Below are 22247 nucleotides of genomic sequence, written 5' to 3' on the forward strand. Positions count from 1 at the left end.
GTCTTCCTAAACAGTGACATATGGTTGAGAAGAGCCTGAACTGTCCAACAAATGTCAAAGGTTTCATACAATTATCAAGTAGTTGGGGCTATGAATGGAAAACTCTACCCCATAAGAAAACAGCATATACTGTACCTTCACGAGTTCTATTAAGTATTTCCACGGAGGAGAGAAGGAGGAGTGTATAAAGTCTAGAGGGAGATGGAGGGAAACTGGAGGGGAGGGGATTTCAATGGGCAACATGTTGAGGGGCAGTGGGAGGCAATTAATAGCTTGTATGTCACTTTACCAGGAAATGAACAGAGCAAGAAGACCGTTCAAATTGACCAGGTTACAAAGTGTGACAGCTGGCTCAGCGTGCACTTTTTGAATGTATATATAATTGCAACTTTTGGAAAGACATTTATAGATTGTTGGACTTGCTGATTTGGTAGACAGTTCTGCTTAACATATATTTTGTTTTTGTAAGCTACTTTAAAAAGGCAACAATATTACTGTATTTTTTTGTGTCCATTTGTTTTTTGTTTTTGCATATTAAATTACACAAATGCATATCAACTTACTTTCTGAGAGCATTTTTCTGTAGCCTGGTCAACTCGTCAGGTTACACTTATCCCGCATGACGACGCGCTCATTGCCTCACGATTATTGAAGAAGGAACGAACGAGAAGTGTCTCCTCTGCAATTTCTTCTCTGGACTGGAGGGTTATTACCAGAATATCTACGCGGTCTATCTGCACTTTGGTGGATTTCGCTTGCATTGTAAAACTTCATCATCTGGCCTTCTGACAAGAAACACGAAATGAAACCCTTTGCTTCGTTCGTCATCCAGATTGCGGTGACGTTCCAACTTCAGCTTTCACCTGCTCAGGTATGTTATGCTTCAATATGCTATACAGAACTCAATACAAATGTTATAATCATTTTAATTTTTATTCAAGATACGATTCATAGCCCAGGCTATCCAGTTTATTGCGATATATCAATGCGGCACATGATTGGCCCATATATTTGAGGATAGGCCTAATAAATTATTATTTGTATGATTATCATGACAATTATGATTATAGTTTTTCACATTATTAACAGGATAATATTAATAATATCTATATATGTTTTTATTACACTGGTATTGACATATCAGATTAGCCTATCTATGAACTTGACGAACACTTCTTTCTAACAGGCTCAGCAGAAGCCTTTCAGACCATTATGTGTGATGGCTCATTGTGTCTTGATACTATGATCCCTTTTTGAACGCGTGCCATGCTGAAACAGTTGAGTCATGAGGTGGAACGTGACAAACTGCATCCCTCTCTGCCTCAGACATTAGAGGTTTTCACAGGGGTTCCAGGCTAATTGAAAGACTTTATGAATTATATGCAGTAATGGATATCTTCAGTATGTTCACTGATTTCTTTATGAATGGTTCAGATGAAACTCTGCCTGCCTCTGACCACTCTCTCTGTCCCTCAGCCTAATTAATTTCATCTGCCAATTTCAGAGTTAGAAAAGAAAACCATTGTCTTCAAATGTCCACCTCCAGGAAGGCAGGGGAGGTATGAGTATCAGAGCCTGGTATTTCTGTTAGATGTTTAGAGACTTGGCAATGTCACTCTGGTCAAAATGGCATGAAAGTGCAGTAACAAGAAATTCACCTCTCTGCACTTTTCACCTCACCTGCTACAAGCTGTAATTGTCTCTCCATCTTTCTTCTCTGTTTGATAACCGGAGAATGCACAATAATGTCTTCTGTGACTATACAGTATACTTATTATCACAAAGCTGGTCTGTGTTTTCTGCCTTGGCGTTGCCCAACTTTAGCCGTAGTCCCAAAATGTATGGCAATACATTTTCCCGGAACTGATAGTGAGGCCCCATTCAAAGTCTTGTGCCATGCTGCAATAACACTTCTAAGTGGACGTGCCACCGGACATTGGCAGACGTGTTCCTGCATCAGAGAACCCATTCAGTCTCTCTCTTCCTCTTAAGGTGAGCAATTGCTGGCTCTGTCTACACTGGCCTCATGTTTAATGCAGAGCAGGTCGCCTCCCAGGGCCCATTCACAACCATTGTCTCACTGTTCATAGACTGACTCTGCCTATTGGTCTGAATGGCACTGCAGTGGCTGCCCTGTGCCAGCAGGCGTTGTGTGAATGAGGAGACTTGAGTTTCATTGCACTCAGCTGCGCTTGAAGCATGGGGCGACCAGAGCTGCACGTCCCTCTGGGTTTTCCATGCAGAACAGAGCCCTGGGTCAGAACTCAGAGGGAGAGACTGGCTGGCTGGCTACTACAGTAACAGGAGTCAGTAGGAGAGTGGGAGTCTGGGAGGCAAGAAGAGAGGCAGGGGCAGAGGAGAGCCAGAGGCAGGGGCAGAGGAGAGGCAGAGGAGAGGAGAGGCAGGGGCAGAGGAGAGACAGGGGCAGAGGAAAGGCAGAGGCAGAAGAGAGGCAGGGGCACAAGTAGAGGAGAGGCAGAGGCAGGAGCAGAAGAGAGGCAGAGGCAGGTGCACCGGAGAGGCAGAGGAGAGGCAGGGGCAGGGGAAAGGCAGAGGCAGAAGAGAGGCAGGGGCACAGGCAGAGGCAGGGGCAGAAGAGAGGCAGAGGCAGGTGCACCGGAGAGGCAGGGGCAGAGGAGAGGCAGGGGCAGGGGAGAGGCAGGGGCTTGCGGAGAGGCAGGGACAGGGGCAAGGCAGGGACCGCCACATCATAAATACTAATCCACATGGTCAGCTCATGGCCTGCTTAGTCAAAACATGAGGGGTGTGAAAATCCAGCTCTCTTAACACGTATCAGGTTAAGCTGGTGTCCCCAGTTTGGAAATAGATGGGGAATGTAAACTACACAACAATGAGATACAACATACAGTAAAGGAAGCCTTTAGAATAAACACTGAAAACATATATAAATGCAACATGTAAGGTGTTGGTCCCATGTTTCATGAGCTGAAATAAAAGTTCCCAGAAATGTTCCATACGCACAAAAATATTATTTCTCTCAAATTTTGCGAACAAATTTGTTTACATCCCTGTTAATGAGCATTTATACTTTGCCAAGATAATCCATCCACCTGTCAGAAGTGGCATATCAAGAAGCTGATTAAACAGCATGATCATTACACTGGTGTACCTTATGCTGGGGACAATTAAAGGCCACTCTAAAAGGTGCAGTTTTGTCACACAGCACAATGCCACAGATATCTAAAGTTTTGAGGGAGCGTGGAATTGGCATGCTGACCACAGAAATATCCACCAGAGCTGTTGCCAGAGGATTGAATGTTAATTTCTCTACCATATGCCGCCTCAAACAGCGTTTTAGAGAATTTGGCAGTATGTCCAACTGGCCTCACAACCGCAGACCACGTGTATGGTGTCGTGTGGGCGAGCAGTTTGCTGATGTCAACGTAGTGAACAGAGTGCCCCGTGGTGGAGGTGAGGTTATGTTTTGGGCAGGCATAAGCTCTGGACAACGAACACAATTGGATTTTATCTATGGCAATTTGAATGCGAAGAGATAGCGTGACGAGATCCTGAGGCCCATTGTCGTGCCATTCATCTGCCACCATCACCTCATGTTTCAGTATGATTCATTATGTTGCGTTTATATTTTTGTTCAGTGTATACTGTATCTCACTTCTCAATGTCACCGTGCTATACTGTATTACATTAAAACAGTGCTTTTCTGGGAGAGGGCCTGGCTGGAATGCTTCTGTTAAACATCTGCCCTGCTAATGCTGAATACAGTCAATGCTGTTATAGGGACTGCCGGGTAAATCCTGAGTGTTTATCCACAGTGCTGTTGTGTTGGTCCAGTTTATGTTTCCAGATTACCGCAAAATTGTCAGATGAGTGTAAAACCATCTTCCTGCAGTTATTCCAAGATAAGGCATTTTACTTACCCTTTTAGGAGTTGTGATATGCTGCTTTGACATGTAGAAATAAATTATTTCCAGACATCTCACACAGTAGCCAAAGGAGGATTATCAGGATTTTCTCCTTCTTCCCCATCCCACACACTTCATGATGAATTCATCACATGCAGCATTCCTGGGGAACTCCCTGCGTTAAGCTCTGAGGATAACAATCAGATCATAATGTGTCTTTTTGCACGTCTTCATCTAACCAGAAACATTCAATCTTACTGAATGTGACGTGTCACTTGAGTACCATGTCTGGATGGACTCTGGGTAATGGCCTATTTGAGCAAGCTTAAACAAGGTACCGAAACTTAAACAAAGTGCTTATGCTTTGGACACAGTGTGCTGTTTGAGGTCATCCTCAATAGGGTTAGCTAGGATACACTGAGTGGACAGAGTCATTCTGCTTATGTGAAGAGGAGGTATGGGATGTAGGTATCTACCCTGCTGGGCCCACAGTAAACCATTCTTCAGGCAGGCCAACTAAAATGGAAAAGCAAACATTGGCCATGTGGTTGGGGAGACCATGTATAAATGTCCCTCTCCTGCTCTGGCTCTTTCAGGCTGGAGTGTTTCTCCTCTCTGAAATATACACTCTTAATTGATGATGATGGTTTCTCGTCAGTGTCGTGGCTGCCACTGTTGACAAAGTTTTTTTATGACTCTCACTGTGACTCCTGTCCAATATGAGAGTTCAGGCTGACTGGGCCATGAAGAGAAGTGTTTACAAACCTGGGCCGATTACTCATCCTGCTCCTTTCATATGAACAAAGGTGCACCGAAAAAGGAACTTGTGCCGTGCTTGACTGTGTAAACGGTATGAAATGGCTAGCTAGTTAGCAGTACTTGCTAGTAGCGTTCAATCGGTGACGTCACTCGATCTGAGACCTTGTGGTAATTTTTTACTTCGCTTTTGTGGAGTGATCATTAATGATGCTTCGTGGAGAACCATTGTTGATGTGTTCAGAGCGTGCCTGGTTCAAGCCCAGGTTGGGGCAAGGAGAGGGACGGAAGCAAACCTGTCACAGGTGCTGGTGTGAATGAATGTGTGTCTGTCTGTCTGTGCATATGTTTAAGTGTGTACTTTTGCCAGCGATCCATTTATTAGAGCTAGTTAGAGTTGTTGATGGGTTATCTCAATACAGTCCGGGTGGGTTTCCCTTTTGAACAGTGGTGGCCTGGCTGTCTCACTGTCTGATGATCATCCAGTCATCAACCCCCTCTTTCATAAGGAACACATTCCCCATGTTTGCCATCTACCAGTTGTGTTGCTCACATTCCATATATTTCAGTGAGCCCTAACAGTAAGACAGTTTTCAACACCTGCTAACAAAATCCATGGGAATGGTCTCAATGATGTTGCTTTCCTTATAACAGATTCTCTATGAGGATGGTTGGATGTGGATGAGGAAGTAAGAATTTCACGACAGCGGGGGCTTTTTCATAATGTTCTCCTCTATAGTGGATTAGGAACGGGTGCAAGACGGTTCCACTGTCTCCATTCCACGAAGAGGGTTTGTGTTAGATGATCATTTTCCTCCTTGTTTACCTCATTTGACTCTGTGCGAGAGTGCAATCCTCTGATTTGGGGGAAGGTCTTTATCATAACATTTCACAGTTGATTCATTTCCCGAGCGTCCCTGAGCTGGAGCACAGAGGAAAGCATGGCCTCCAGTGCCGGTGCTGGTGCTGTGAGTGTGAGTGAGTGAGTGAGTGAGTGAGTGAGTGAGTGAGTGAGTGAGTGAGTGAGTGAGTGAGTGAGTGAGTGAGTGAGGAAATTATTCTGTACAGGTGTTTCCTTTACATCAACACTTGGAGCAAAACAATACTTGAGTCTGACCATCTGTGTCACATACAGCCAATTACCCCGGCCGATACTGAAGAGATGCAGCCATTTATACACTGGCACTGTGGTAGCCAACACAGCCAGGCCACAAAGTAAACACCTGAGACTTCAGATTACACAGCAGACAACTCTCTCTAGGATCACAAACTCAAAATCATGCACTTAGGCATGCACATACACACACAGACACACGCAGATCAATTCCACCTTACTCTAACTCCCTCCTCATGTAAGCTCATGTGATCCAGACTAAGTGAATGAGCATGCCAGACTGTTTGGACATGCAATGGCAGGGAGGTGCTGGCTGTCATGGCTGTTGTAGTTGCTACGTTGTTATAGTGACAAAGAGCCCCCCCTACTCCTCTTTAGTTATAAATACCCGTCCCAGGGGAGAAGTGCAATCACAATCAGGAAATATGGATTTCTCCTTCCTCCTACGGAGGGGGGGGGGAAGGGGGGGGGGCAGTGGTGCTCAGGGCAGCAGTCCCCTCACCAGACTTTAATCTCCCATCTGGTTGTAATTTACTATGGTTTACACAGGGTGTACACCATTTACTGTAATAAGGACCACAATTACCGCTGGTCAGCCTTATCTGAAAATGTGTGTGTGTGTGTGTGTGTGTGTGTGTGTGTGTGTGTGTGTGTGTGTGTGTGTGTGTGTGTGTGTGTGTGTGTGTGTGTGTGTGTGTGTGTGTGTGTGTTCTAGTGTAAATATGGAATGTATGGGGGAAATGAGCTCTAAAACATCATTTAATACGTTTAAATAGGCCTTTACAGCATTTAACACATTTAAATAGGCATTTACAGATGTAGGATCTTAATGTTAGCCAGTATGCTACAGCAAGAAAAACAATCCTGCAGCAACAGGAAATGTGAATTATATTATTATTATATAATTAATGGACAATTTTCTAGAGGTTGATACATTTTTCAAGGGAAACTCAAGTCTGAAACTTCAAAGTGGAAATTACAAACTTCGGAAGCCTCTTTAAACCTCAAATACTTTGCAAAACCTCCCTCCTGCAACAGCGTGATCAAATTAAGATCCTATCTTGTACCTATAGAGCTAATTGTCTTGTAGGTTGCACAGAGTAAAGTACTGTACTACTGGTAAATTCCATTTTAAAGCTTTTGGTTTTCAGAGCAGTGTTCTTCCAGACAGTAATCCCACCCTTCATCAAATTAATACATCACAAACCCATTAGCAAAACATACAGTAGGGTTTTAGGATTCTCCCTACAGATGTAGGATCTTAATTTGAGCCAGTTTGCCACAGCAGAAAATAATCCAGCTGCAACAGGAAATGTTAATTATGTGGATATGCATCATTTTTATACGGGTTGATACATTTACTTTCAAGTTTGGAAAGAGGAAATTACAAACTTTAGAAGACTTTTTAAATCTTGAACACACTACAAGCCCAAGAAGCACTACTCTTTAATGAGTTGATTTTTTGTCTCTCCAGTTTTTTTAATGATCTTACAATGTTTATATTTCACCTGTATCCTAAAATGCATCCTGAATATGCTGCAAATACTGCTGAGATATTTCCATGTGTGTTGATTTAGTGGGGTTTGGGGAATGCTCACTGATCATGGAGTTATGATCTGACCATCCTAGAGCTCCAGCTGGACAGTGTCAGACCCACAGGGGGGCTGCTGTCATTGGGGCTGTTCACCTAATGTATACAAAACAGAGTGCTACTCTCCCTTTCAGCCAGTGGCGCTGGATACGGACTTGCACCGACTCATTGATGAGCCTCGTATTTCATTTTATAGTCATGGATTTGTGGAATCCAATGTTTAAGAGGAAATGCTCATAAGGAAAAAATACCCGGTTAATAAGGGAATTATTAGTCAATTTTTTTGTTTGTCTGTTTCTTGCTTTGCTAGTGTGGTCTCAAGTTTAGAGGCAGACTCACCATTCAGCAGGAGACCTACAACATGACACAGTTCCAGTGGCCCCTGTGTTTTGGGCCAGGGCACCCCAGAAGGGTAGCTCCTGTGCTCCACTGGACTGGGTCCTGAGGTGGGGGTGGGATGTTGGCTGGATTTTCCCTAGCCCCCCTAACCCCTACACTCACTGACCTGAAACACATCCAAGGCCTGTCAACCCACAATGGCATTGCCACAGATTCAGAGCAAATTCAATTGTGCCTGGCCTTTCCCCCTTCCCTGTCCCTTTCCTTGAAAAAGCTTAGGTGAAAGACATAGAAGGAATATGATCCCTTCTGTCCTGTGTCTTTTCTACACTGTAATGAGACACACTATCACTGTGATATTTTGGGGCTGGTGTGTGTCTGTTGAATATCAACTGCCATTTTTGCTTTCACTCCCCTATCAAGTCTGACATGGGGGAAGATGGCCTTATTGTCCCAAGCGGGCCTGTTACTATACTATCTCTTTCTAGTTTCTAAATCTGGCTCCTCTGTCCTGTGATGTCTGGCCAGCTCACACTGTACTATAACAGGTTGACAGTCCAACAGGAGATGAGACAGACAGACAATGTAATCAAGTTCAGTGTAACCTCCACCATTACAACCCCTCTCAGGGGAGGAAGAGGTCTTGTCTATTTGGACCTGCTGCTATGCTATTAAGTCTTTGATGTGTGTTATGAACAGGAATGTGATTTGATTTGGCAAAACTTCTTGCAGGGCTCATAAGAGGTTATACACAGGGCTGTTCCTGAACAATATTATCCCATTTCATGGGACTTTTCATCTTTTCATTTTTCAAATGTCATAGTTATTGCCAAAGTCTCCCATTAATTCCTGGACCTCTCAGTGCAAGGAATCAAAATAAGTAGTGTTTGTCTGTAGTTCAGTCATTATGTACCAAATTGTTGCGATTCATGTGGTTGTAATTATCAGTACAGTCATTGCAATAAACTAACAGGGCATCTCCGCATCTCATCTGAGACTCACATCCAAAAAGTCCTAAATGACCATTTTTGTTTGGTCTCCATTTCATTTTATTTTTGCTCCTTAAACTTCCTCCCTGCCTCCCACAGACGGCTTGAAGAGAGAGGAGGTTAACGATGACACATCTCAGCTGTGTGGGAGTCGGGACAGAGAAGAGTTACGTAGTGTATAGAGCATGCAGCACCAGCACAGGGCATGGAGCGTGCAGCTCAGGCAGGCCCTCATGTCTGACCCAGGGAGGGAGGGAACACACAGCAGCCAGAGTTGTTTCATAACGCAGGAGGGAGGGTGAATCAGATGCAGGAGAGAGAGTGAATCATTTCAAAGTATTTGTGTGTACTCTAAAGTTGGGTATAAGGCCTGTTCTTAACAATACCTAAGAGAAACCTAAGTTTCCAGACACATTACATTAGCAGTTACAGATACCCCTTACAGTGAAGTGCACCAGTGTCCTGTCAGAGGGAGCAGTTTAGTATAGAGTACAGTAGCACTCAGCACTTGATAAACAGATGTGAAGAGATTACCATGCAAACCTCTCCAGCAAATACAGGGCAAGGCATAGAAGGGCTGAGATGGGCTGTAGGAGCTTGAACGCTGTTACACCTTCAGCATGTAATCAGACAGTGAGAATGGCCTTTCTCTGGGAGCCCTCTGGCTCAACACCAGCCCATTGACAGACAGACAGACCCCCTCCAGCATCCAGCCCATTGACCGACTTCATCGGCAAGTTTCCATCTGAGATTTACCCCAGTGTTTTACGCAAAAGATTATGACTTTTCTGTTTCCATCTACGTGTCTCACTGGGCCATGGCTCCGGCGGACTTGCTCTCACTTGGGGGTAAAGCCAGGCCACTGGTACTTTTCAGCTGTCATTTACATAACAATGGCTAACTGTGAACTTCAACACCTCACAAAATAACTGTCTTGATGATGCAGATATTGTTGATTCGGCTTGCCCCAAGTCTTTAGTGTCACACTCCTCATGAAAACATAAAAACACTAGAGCTTACATTAACATAAAACACTGGCGACCCACTGGTGCTGGGTAAGTCTTCGGTGGAAGTGCAGCACATGAGTGCTGTATTAGGCCTAGGTGCTTCTAAAATCCCCATGACATTGATATAGAATTCTCTTCTGATAGCCCTATGGGACAGGTCAGCTATTCAATACCTATTACTATTGCACATAAAATGTAGGCTATGGTCTTATTCTACATGTCACATCTGCTCCTGCAACGCCCTCTACTGCTCACCCTGTGACTCCTTGACCTCCCACCAATCCCCCTTTACTATCTCCCTCTCTCTCTCTCTCTGTGTGTGTGTGATTGTGTGGGCGGAGACAGGTGTGCTGGAATCAGAGCAGATCCCCACCAGCTGCAACCTGTTCCATAATGAAGACCTCTACAAACACTCAGCCCTGCCACTTCCACGCTGCCAGATCGTAATCTCTGCTCAGTCAGTCTGTGTTTCGAGCCGATTGTCTCCTATCCCATGTCTCGTCATCCTGCTACTCCTGGCTTCCCCACTATACTACTCGCTGGTCTCTCAGAGACCCTCAAGGGTGAGTTTTTGTCCAGGGATGAGCCTGATGGACTTGAACTCATCTCTCTCGCTATCCATATCGACAACCGTCTCCATGAGCGTCGGAGGGAGAGGGTAGGTAGGGTTGCATGTCACATAACATCTGCTTCAGTGCCTTTCACTCCTTCTCCGACTGCCCCAGGCTCGTCCAGATCCTGAACCCATGCAGCTCGGCCGGGCCTGTCTCTCTCCAGAGGGGAGGCAATGACGAATTGGCGCTAGGAGCTGCCTATACTGTGGCCAGGTTGGTCACTTTGTCTCCACTTGTTCCCTGCATCCAGCAAAAGAGGGGGCTCGGAAGTAGTGGGGGACATACTGTTGAGCCCATCTTCCCCCCAGACCCCTGCTTGAAGGCAACCTTGTGTGGCAGAGCCAGGCTTTTCCTCTGTCTGCCCTCATTGATTCGGGTGCCAACGAGAGCTTCCTGGACCGAGGTGTTGTTACCCGTTGGGCCTGGACACTGTTCCACTCGCTTCGCCCCTTGATGTCAACACTCTCAATGGAAAGCTCCTCGCCTGTGTCTGTGAGAGAACCATCCCTGTCATCCTGCATCTCCCTGGAAATCACCAGGAAAAGATCAGTTTCCACAATCGACTGTCCTTAATCGCCCCTGGTTCTTGGCCATCCATGGTTAAAGCTACACAACCCACATATTGACTGGACCGCCGGAAAGGTAACCACTTGGAGTACATTTTGTCACAATAATTGTTTACATTCTGCCCTTCCCCCTGCCTTGTCTGTGCCCCAGTTCATTCCAGAACCTCCGGACCTGTCATCAGTTCCTCCCGAGTATCACGATCTAGCTCCTGTGTTCAGCAAGCACAACACCCTGTCGCTGCCTCCTCATCAGCTGTACAACTGTGCCACTGACCTCCAGCCTGGAGCTCCTCTCCCCAGTAGCCAGTTGCTTAACCTCTCTTGTCCCACGCAAAAGGCTATGGAGAGGTACATCCAGGATTCTCTGGCTGCAGGACTTATCAAGCCATCTTCCTCCCCGATGGGTGCTGGGTTTTTCTTTGTGAAGAAGGATGGGTCACTGAGGCCGTGCATAGACTTCCGTGGGCTGAATAATATCACTGTTAAGAACAAGTACCCCTTGCCACTCATCAGCTCTGCTTTTGCCCCCCTCCATAGTGCCACGGTGTTTACCAAACTCGACCTCCGGAATGCCTACCACCTTGTCCGCATAAGAGAGGGGGATGGTTGGAAGACTGCACCACACCATTGGGTCTTACTAACGCCCCTGCTGTTTTCCAGAACTTAGTCAATGACGTGCTGAGGGATGTGATTGGATGCTTAGTTTTTGTCTATTTAGATGACATCCTGATTTTTTTCCCAAGGACCCTGAGGCTTACCAGCAACATGTTCTTCAACGGCTGTTGGTGAATAAGCTTTTTGTAAAGCTGAAAAATGTGAGTTCCATGCTGCCGCAGTGTTTTTCCTGGGTTATATTATTGCACAGAGACAGTTACATATGGACCCCGCCAAGCTCATGGCAGTCAGTGGCCTGCGCCCACCAACCTGAAGCAGCTACAGCATTTCCTGGGGTTTGCACATTTTTACAGACGTTTCATCCGCAACTACAGCCGTCTAGCAGCACCTCTCACCACTCTCACCTCCACCTCCACTCCGTTCCACTGTACTCCTGAGTCAGAGGCAGCTTTCCTGGAACTCAAGCATCGCTTCACCTCCGCTCTGGTCTTTACTCAGCCCGACCCAGAACTCCAGTTCAACGTGGAGGTGGATGCCTCTGACACCATGGTAGGTGCTGTTCTGTCTCAATGTTCCCCCTCTGATCAGAAAACCTGTGCATTATTTTCCCGTAAGCTTCCACCTGCAGAGAGACATTTTTACATCGGAAACCGGGAACTCCTGGCAGTTAAGCTGGCTCTGGAGGAATGGCATCACTGGCTGGAGGGCTCTGTAACCCCCTTCATTGTGTGGACTGACCATTAAAACCTGTCCTACATCCAGACCGCCATATGTCTGAACTCCCGGCAAGCCAGGTGGGCCTTGTTTTTCAGGAGATTCAATTTCACACTCACTTATCGCCTCGGTTCGAAGAATACCAAGCCTGATGCCTTCTCTCGCCAGTTCACCACCGACAACACAGCCAGAATGTCACGGTCATTGCAGGAAGAAGACCAAGGTACAGCGTTGTGAGCGAACATTTTCCTTTTAATTTCAAAATGTCACCAATAAAACAAGAAACAAACTGAACAACTGTGAAGTGCCACAAACAAAGTTAACTACCCACAACGACAGGTGGGAAAAAGGGCTGACTAAGTATGGTTCCCAATCAGAGACAACAATAGACAGCTGTCCCTGATTGAGAACCAAAACAAAAAGAAATACAAAACATAGAAAATAGAACATAGAATGCCCACCCCACAATACACCCTGACCTAACAAAATAGAGAAATAAAACTGCTCTCTAAGGTCAGGGCATGACAGTACACCCCCCCCAAGGTGCGGACTCCGGCCACTGAACCTGAACCTATAGGGGAGGGTCCAGGTGGGCATCTATCCGCGGTGGCGGCTCTGGTGCGGGACGTAGACCCCGCTCCACCTCTGGTATGAACTGGACCCTCGCCTTCCTGCGTCAGCGCTTTGGTGGCCCACCATGGAGAGAGATGTCCGGGAGTTCCTTCATTTCAGCTCTTGGTATCAATGTCTGTCTTCTGGATATCACCCCCAGACCAACGGCCAGACCGAACGGAGCAACCAGGAGATGGAGACTGCCCTACGCTGCGTGACCTCTGTTAACCTTTCCTCCTGGAGCGCTCAGCTACCCTGGGTTGAATATGCCCACAACACCCTCACCAATGCCTCATCAGTTATGTCACCCTTCGTGTGTGCTCTGGGTTACAACTGCCCTTGTTCCCCGCCCAAGAGGTTGCGGTTCCCTCTGTCCAGGACCATCCGCGCCGTTGTCACGGTGCCTGGAGGAAGGCTCGGGCTGCCCTTTGTGCCTCCGACAGGACCCAGTCCCAAGCCAACCATAGCCGGGCCTCAGCTCCAGTCTACACCCCGGGTCAAAAGGTATGGCTCTCATCAAAGGACCTGCCATTTTTTTTTTTTTTTTTTTTTTAACCTTTATTTAACTATGCAAGTCAGTTAAGAACAAATTCTTATTTTCAATGACAGCCTAGGAACAGTGGGTTAACTGCCTGTTCAGGAGCAGAACGACAGATTTGTACCTTGTCAGCTCGGGGATTTGAACTTGCAACCTTTCGGTTACTAGTCCAATGCGGTTACTAGTCCAATGCTCTAACCACTGGCATCAAAAACTTCCCCCCCGCTTCATTGGTCCCTTTGAAATTGACTATGTCATCAACCCCTTGGTGGTGAGCCTGAAACTCCCAGCCTCTCTCAGGATCCATCCTACATTCAATGCATTGCTGATTATACCTATCTGCTCCAATCCCCTGTCTCTTCCTGCAGCAGCTCATCTATGACCATCCTACCTATACTGTCCGGCGGCTTCTGAACGTGTGCCGTCGAGGTTGTGGCTAGCAATACTTGGTGGACTGGGAGGGATACAGGCCTGAGGACCGCTGCTGGGTCCATTCTGGACCCCTGCCTCTTACGGGATTTCTATTCCTCACACCCAGATAAGCCTGGCCGAGTACTGTCATATACTCCTGCAACGCTCTCTACTGCTGTCTCTTGACCTGCCGCCTCTCTGTCTGTGTGGGTGGAGACGGGTGTGCTGGAGTCAGAGTAGATCCCCACAAGTTGCAACTTGTTCCATAATCAAGACCTCTACAAATACTCAGCCCTCCAATAAATACCTTGGTTACTTCATCCCCGTCTGCTCTTGGGTTCCCCTGTTTCACTCCATGTAACACTACGCCAGGGGGGTCAATTTATATGCCTCAGACAAGCTGTGGGAATGAGACACACAGTAGATATTTAGAAGCTGTGGTAATCCCAGAGTGAGACAAGACTAAGAACAGTTTCCCAGTTTATACTAAGTAACTTTGCAATCTGACATGGGCCAGTATTTTTTAAAACCTGAATCATCTCCCAAACTCTTCTCACATCCTCAGACACAGACACACACGAAGTAAGGAGTTGCTACGTGAGGATCCTCATGCAGCCCTGCTAATCTGCCAAACATTTGTGGGCAGCTTGCGCTCCTGCTCACAGCCACAGATGGTGCCGAGAAGCACTGGTGGACTTACCATAAAGCAGAATCTGCAATTGCATCAGGCCTCACATTATCAAATGTTATTGTTGACATAGACATATTTAACAGATGTTATTGCGGGTGTAGTGAAATGCTGGTGTTCCTAGCTCCAACAGTGCAGTAGTATATCACAATTCACAACAATACACACATCTAAAAGTAAAAGAATGGGGCCTCATGAGCTGGGCGTACATAGCGTCCGAACGGTTTGTGCTACACACTAATATGATGACCCGTCTATGGAAAGATGAGACTCTCACAAACACGATGGTGCTCTATGACGCTCGTGTCACGGGACTGTCTGAAGGTAATCCGGTACCGTGCCAAATTCTTTTTGGGAAGTGAATAGGGGTCATACCATTTTAAATCAAATAGCTAAATGATCCTTGGTATGACCATCTTAAAACAATTCCATATGTTAGCTTACTAGAAACCCAGCCCCAGACCTTTAAACTCTAGGGGGATACAATACGCATTTCTTTAGTAAAAAGACGGGTGCTGCTGATAATACTGCCATCTTCGTAGAGACAGAGGACACGTATGTGTAGCCCGTGTAGCTGATGCTGTCTGGTCAAAAAGATGGCGTGTCATACTCTTTTTGGCCAGATAGCATCAGATACATGGCCCTCATACAGTATGGTAAGACATCAGATACATGGCCCTCATACAGTATGGTAAGACAAAAGGGACAATGTTTCGCTGGCTCAGATGCTTTCTCCGGTGAGATAGTTTCAGCCACTTACAAATTGGAAAGGAAAGGAAAGTTGGTGGGTACACAGGTCGCTGTTCGGATGCTGGAATTATTATAGATGAACGTGCGTGTAGATGAAGGTAACCTACTTTTTGAAGTGATTTGCTTGACAATTAGATGAAAATATGATGACTGGTTGTGTTCATGGCACATTAAAAGGTAATCAATTTTTATTTGGAGACCCCTCGAGGCCCCTGTGCCTGCGGCCTCCAAATCACTAAATCTGCGCCTGCCAAGAGGCTGCCTTATTGTGTCCAGACTCAAGGCTTACCCCAGGCTCGGAAAATCCACAGCAAATCTTCCCAGCCTCACCACACACCAAAAGGCAAGCCAGCCCTGGGCCAAAAAGCCCTTGTGAAGTGGTGGAGTAGAACCCCTCCCAAACCACATGAAAACCCAAGCAAAAGAAAGGCCCAAATCATATGCCAATTAACTCTGGGAAAGGATTTATAGAATGACCTTGGCATTTGGTGGACAGGGTATAAAGACATTAATCAATGCCCAACTGAGTGGGAAATGACTTAACAATAATGCTGGTGAACTCTGTGGTTAACTGATGTTAGATGTAACCCTTCATAGAGGAGAGTACTGCAGCAGTTTGACAGACAACACACAAAAGCCACCCACTTGCAGACCCACAAGCCTACAGGGGGCCTACCCATGGACCCACAGGGGGACTACCCACAAGCCTACCCACGGGTTCAACGGGAGGCTACCCAAGGGCCTACCCACGGGACCACAGGGGGGGCTATCCACAGGCCTACCCACGGGCCCACAGGGGGGCTATCCACGGGCCTACCCACGGGACCACAGAGGGTCGTGGGTAGCCCCCATGTTGGGGGAAAGTGGTTAACCCAAGGATCAGTAACAACCAGGTGTTCCCCGGTGGTTGTGTGCAGAATATCAGGAGATACTGGGAGAACTACCAGGTTTGAGGGTTTCTGTGGTTTCTGTGCTCCCTGCTTGTGACTTTGTAATATCTCTTATACTGTATCTCTAATGTCTCCTGATGTTGAGCAGAGATCCTGAACCCTCCACCTCTTCACCTACAGCTCAGGCCTGGCTGCCACAGGAAACTAAGAGACACTTAGGCGGAAGTGTGCGTGTCAGGCATCTGCTGTCAAGATAACAGATGGATTATCATTATGAAAGCTGGACAGGCATTCCTCTTTCTTCACATTGTTTGGACATATTTGACTGATGGCAGCAAACCCCTGACAGCTACTATCCTCACTATCTGACTTATTCTGGTCCACAACAGGAAGGAAGGCATTTCTGTGATGATCAGTTTGTGTCAAAAACAGACCTCGTGGCATTATTCCATCCGACTGTGTGTCTTTTTGCTTGTGTGTCATTTTTTTCCATTGTATGGTAACTGTTGGACCAGCATTGTAACACACACAGTAGTTGGGTTGATACTTAGACAGTGTATCAAAAATAATTGTCATCAGGTACTCATCACAGACAACCAGCCTGTGAAACTTAACACTGGTGTAGATGACAAATTGAGGAAGCAGGTTGTTGGTCGCCTGTCTGTCCAGTGGTCCTGCTGGAGGATATTTGACCAAATGGAGATTTCTCTTCCTGAGCTCATAAGATGGAGTCACCCAGAGGTTTTGTGTTATTGCAACCCTATGAGAAATGCATACTGTTTATCATTGGATGATGGGAAAAATGAAGACAGAGGGGGAAGCCGCCAATGGGAAAATAAATAGAGAGCTGAAGCTTACACCACAGGAAACACGTTTTTAACTGGAACAGTTGGATGTGCTGTATAAGAGACTGGATCTGGTTCTTGCCTAACAGAGTTTCCCATTGAAGGAATCATGAAAAAGCTGCTCCATCTGCAAGCAGTCCCCGTCTCCTTGTATTTCCAATCTTAACCACTAGAGGACATAGCTGTACTGCAGTACAGTCAGGCCAATACATTGGGGTGTTACTGTATGAAACACTTTCCAGAACTGTAACTATCAAAGACAAGCATAATGTTTATGTGTAGGTTCTGGCAGCACAGTAGATCTTCCAAGTCCCTATATATTGTCTGTGATGGCTGGAAAGTTTTATTTGTGAAATAAATTATAGTGTCCAGGTGCTTTTTTAAAACCCTTAAATCGTTGTCTGTTTTGTTTTACAGATTACGCCCTCACCCAGCTCAAACAGCACAACTGGAGGTAAGAATTTTCTCTGCATTTGTACTACACAAATTAGATAATGGTGATCATATATTTCAAAGCAACGTCTTCCCTTGCTGGAAAGCCATTTAGTACAGTGAGAGATGTCAATGCTGAAAGACACAAAGTACCACAGCACTCTCTGTAGCTTGTCTTCGCTCAAACCCCTGAATCCGAATGGATTCACCTATTAGCAGTGTACTTATAGGTATTGTTGAACGGTGTTAAGAAATGCACCTTGATTACGGTGGAGGAAGTCAGGTCACTTAATCAGCTCTGAGGTTTGAGAGTTCAGGGTTGAGGGGGTAAGTGAGGACAAGCAGCTAGGGATTACCCAAGGTCACTGTGTTCCCCCAGCTGTCAGAAGGGGTAATGCAGGGGCTGATGAATGAGGTACTGGGGACACCCCTTTCACACGCTTCCTCACGCCCTCTCTTCCCCACTAAACTGTAAATCGTTGCACTTATAGTCTGTTAGGAGGATAGAGAAAAACAGCAGGGAAAAATCAAGACAAGATACTGACAGAGAAGTGTGGGGAAGTTATGGTTAGACCAATGATGGGCCTTTAGAGCTGTATGATGCTACCATAACCCCGTCTCTCTCCCCACCTCCTCACCACATCTCCTTCACCCCTCCCTGGCCTGTCTACTTTTATAAACAGCTGTTGTGGTGCCGGGCTCCATGCGGTGACCCCAGGGTCAGCCAAATCCCAGAGGTGCCTGGGGGGCAGCTCAGCTCTTCTCCAGGCAGGTTCTGTTCATAGACATTTTTCCACCGTTTGTTTTCTCTTTCCTCTCTGTTTGTTCTGGCAGAGTTGGACCCTGTTTTTCTTTCCTGACGATGCTATGGGGACACTTTCACACATATGCTCCCACAGGAAAGCTTGTATTACGCAAACAATTTTTTTTTCTTACAAATGATAACAGGATACCCACCAGGCATATGACATAAAACATTTTTTATTCAGCAGCAAAATTTGATGAGTGTCCTGAGTCTATTTTAAACGACCTGAAGATGGCTCTGTTTTTGCCCTAGTGGTTGCAATAACATAGACAGTGAGTAGAGTACATTACGGCAAAAAAAACTGTCAAGCAGACAGGGAAATATAAAGGAAGCTGAAAACAAACACACATAACTCAGCCAGTTGGTGTGAAAACTCTGCTCGTTGAATTGCACAGTGTTATATGAGACCGGGCTAATGAGGCACACTGTAATTGTGCAAGTGTGCGTCTGTCCCGCCTGAAGAGTGTTGAAACTGGTAATCCCCTCTACGTGCAGATTCAGCACCAGCCATCTCTTCTCTGGTCCAGATCCATCCGGCTGTGGAGCTGCCAGGAGGCAGGCGTGGATGTGGTTGGGGCATCCAGGACTCTGTACAATGGCTTTATGAGCTTATCACCTCTATTCATATGACCTGTGATGGACAACTGTCTCACCAACTCTCCTCTGTCCTCTCTCTCTCCTCTCCCCCAGTGTTAATGTTCCAGGAGGTGTGGGGTCGTAGTTTCTGCCGGACCATAGAGAAGCTGGTGGAGGTGGTCCAGGAGTACCCCGGGGAGGTGGAGCACATCTATAGTCCCTCCTGTGTGCCCCTGGTGCGCTGCGCTGGTTGCTGTGGCGATGAGAATCTGGAGTGCCATCCTACTCAGACCTCTAATGTCTCCATGCAGGTAATAGGGCCCGTCCCTTCTGAGGATGGCTGCCATGTTGTGCAATCATCAGTGTATTATATTTGCATGCCAGGACAAAACATATATATTATTTTTTACTTTTCCACCCGCAACATGTTCAACAATTTGTCTTAATTCTCAGTTGTTGAAAATCAAGCCAGGGGAACAGGGTCAAGAATACGTTGAGATGTCTTTTGTGGAGCACCAGACATGTGAATGTAGGTAAGAGACAAAAAGACTTCCTGCTTTGGTAATAATAATTTTGGTCATGTAAATCAGTTGCATTGTAATAGGATCTTATGTGAAATGATATGACTGAGTTTTATATAATTAATCTGTGTTGTTCATATTTCATTCTCAGAATCAGGAAGGCTGTGGTGAAAAGTGAAAGGTGAGCATAGCAATTGTCATAATGTCCATTGTAAAGTTTGAGAGTGGGACAGAAATCTTGCTGTCTCTATAACAGTTGATACAAGCATTTCGCTACACTCGCAATAACACCTGCTAACCATGTGCATGTGACCAATACAATTTGATTTGATGTGATTTAGTTGAGCTCATATTGCTGATGTCTTTCTGCAGGAGGAGACAAAGAGGAAGAGGAAGAAAAAGAAAGGAGAGACAGAGAGTGAAAGATTGTGACAGGTGAGTACTGATGTCTGGAAAATGAAGAAATAAATCCGTCCATCGACCACACATTACCCCTTCTACTTCCATGTACAGTAATAATGCCCAACATTTTAATGTGTCATCTATCTTGTTTGTGTCCAAGGTGTCAGCCTCCTCGCAGGTAACTGCAGTAGCAGCCCTACACCTGTTGCAACCGGCATCTCTATTTATTCTCTGCCCAGCGCTAACAGTATCAAGAGTCTTCTAAACACAATACTGTGTCTCTCTGCACCTAGAGACTCAATCAGCTGGGTTGTTATGGTGACTGACAGGCTCTCCAGCCTAGGGGAGTATTTCTGACTTAAGTTCTACAGGAAGCACATGTTGCTGGGTGAAAAAAACACCTTGGTGACAACTGACCTGACAGATGTTTCTGTGAAGCAGTGCAATGGAGGACCAAACTTTTTAAGGTTTTAGACTAACAATCATGATGGATATGTTTGGCATTATTACATGATTATTATTGTTTAGTGTTGTTTTTTATTGCTGTGGTTGTTTTTGCTGGTGATCCCATTTAAAAATAATAGGTCTACTTATGAATAAATGTTCTATTCATGAAATTGCAATGTTGTTTTAATAAATCTTTAGGACTAACCAACTAACCAAATACTTGTGGTCCTCTCATGGCACGTAGGTTCCTAAGTAGACTAGCAACTCATTTTCACAACTGAATGAGTCATATTTAACTATTTGTCTTGGTATAAAACTTTGTACAATCATACATGGACTATGGATTAGTACAGTTAGTGCTAGCCTTCAGGGTTGGGTAAGTTACTTTCTCATTGTAATCTGTTACAGTTACTGATTACTGGTCCAAATTTGTAATCAGTAACGTAACTTTTGGATTACCCAAACTCAGTAACGTAATCTGCTTCCCATTAAGAGGCATTAGAAGAAGACCAAAATAATCCATCAAACGCATTTGGTGTGTCATCATAGTGGTCTCTGACTTGTAGACCGACTCGCTCAGGTGGAACAAACTTAAACTTGCACCTTTTTTCAATTTTGAATTGAATGTCATTGAGAAAACAGAAAGGTGTAATTTACATATTCACAAACATCCTTTCTGAATTTAAAGTAATCCAAGTAGTAATCAGCTAGTTTTTCAAAAGTATCTGTAATTGGATTACAATATTTTTGCTGGTAGCTGATTACAGGTAAAAAAAAAAATGTAATTGGACTGCATGTAATCAGTTACTCCCCAACCCTGCAAGCCTTAGGTGGAGACCAGGATGTACTGAGCGCTCAGTAGACACTGCAGCAGTAACAGGACTATACTAGTAGAGTATCTCCCTCCAGTGGTTACAGAGGGAATTTTCAGAGTAATGTATTTACATAAAAGACAAAGGTTTGTTTAGTATTAAGTCACAGGAGGCTGCTGAGGGGAGGACGGCTCATATGGCTGGAATGGAATGGTATCAAACACATGGAAAACGTGTGTGATATGTCCGATACCATTCCATTGATGACGTTTCAGCTGTCCTCCCCAATTAAGGTGCCACCGACCGCCTGTGGATTAAGTATATAATGATATTATTGATATAATAGGTACAGTTATATGTCTATTGTCTTTTTTTCCATAGGACAATGTGTTGGTATGCCCCTGTGAGTTTGTACTTTTAGGGAATTAAATAGTGACATCATAAAAGGACTATGAAATCAACATACATGTAAGGCTATGCAATATACTGTAACATACACATCGTATCATTCATCTTAGTGTTAAAAAACCTGGCACCAAGTCATTGACCATGTAGCATACTAATGAATAAGTCCAAAGTAAGTAGACCTATACTCCAGTATCAATGTAAGGAGCTGCATTAGAACGAGCTACGTTAAACCAATTTAAGCAACTGACTGGTTGCTGTGAAAAGGGCCTACTGGACCATATCAACTCTGTTAATATTTTAACCTGCTGATCAAGACCCTCAGAGTAGGTGGGCTCCTTGTTTCTCTATTTCATTTATAGGCCTGTAACTTCTGCTGTTGTTATTCCTTGACTTATGGTGTCATTGTGCCTTTTCAGACTAGTTTGTCATTAAGAAATGCAGTATGTCAAAATACAATGGATGTTTCTGATTGTCTCACAGCTGAACCAAAGAATAAAATGAGTTGCTGCTCTTGGGGTTTCAATGTTTTCTATTCCCCTCTCATCCTCTCACCTATCTATCAAATATTGCAAGTCATTTTACAGTCACACTAATCCAGTACACTATCACATCGCCCTCCACTGTGGTAGGTCTGTCTTTAACATGACTTTCATTCTGGCCTTTTTGTGTATTGTTCATTGAATAAAGAAGTGGCACGTGTGTGGGTTGATGTGTACATGTACAGGACTATGAATGACGTTGAACATTTGGGAGAGGACAATTATTTCATTGTTTGTGCTTGTTGTGTATTTTTGTAAACCACTTGAGGACTAAGATCTCAAATGTCATGAAATATGACCAAGAACAAATTTGCTCCTGAGAAGTGTACTGCACGCCTATCCATTTTATCTCAAAATAAAATCTGTGATGTAATCAATCATG

General features: G+C 45.1%; 1 protein-coding gene across 1 annotated transcript; it reads left to right on the forward strand.

Annotated features, from left to right (window-relative positions):
- Positions 1-276: 276 nt before the first annotated feature.
- On the forward strand, positions 277-20609 carry LOC112233191 (placenta growth factor-like). The gene is made up of 7 exons (XM_024400643.2): positions 277-871; positions 17341-17377; positions 18851-19047; positions 19190-19269; positions 19409-19438; positions 19630-19692; positions 19820-20609. Exons 1-7 carry the CDS (start codon positions 803-805, stop codon positions 19839-19841), a joined length of 498 nt encoding a protein of 165 aa, XP_024256411.1. The 5' UTR covers positions 277-802; the 3' UTR covers positions 19842-20609.
- Positions 20610-22247: the final 1638 nt, after the last annotated feature.

Source organism: Oncorhynchus tshawytscha, linkage group LG11, assembly GCF_018296145.1.
Source record: "Oncorhynchus tshawytscha isolate Ot180627B linkage group LG11, Otsh_v2.0, whole genome shotgun sequence".
NCBI classification, from domain to species: Eukaryota; Metazoa; Chordata; class Actinopteri; order Salmoniformes; family Salmonidae; genus Oncorhynchus; species Oncorhynchus tshawytscha.

Coding starts and splice junctions, on each gene's coding strand:
- LOC112233191 (XM_024400643.2), top strand. CDS start 803: ATGAAACCCTTTGCTTCGTTCGTCATCCAGATTGCGGTGACGTTCCAA. Junction 19,439..19,629: donor GCTGTGGTGAAAAGTGAAAG/GTGAGCATAGCA, acceptor GTCTTTCTGCAG/GAGGAGACAAAGAGGAAGAG. Junction 19,693..19,819: donor AGAGTGAAAGATTGTGACAG/GTGAGTACTGAT, acceptor TTTGTGTCCAAG/GTGTCAGCCTCCTCGCAGGT.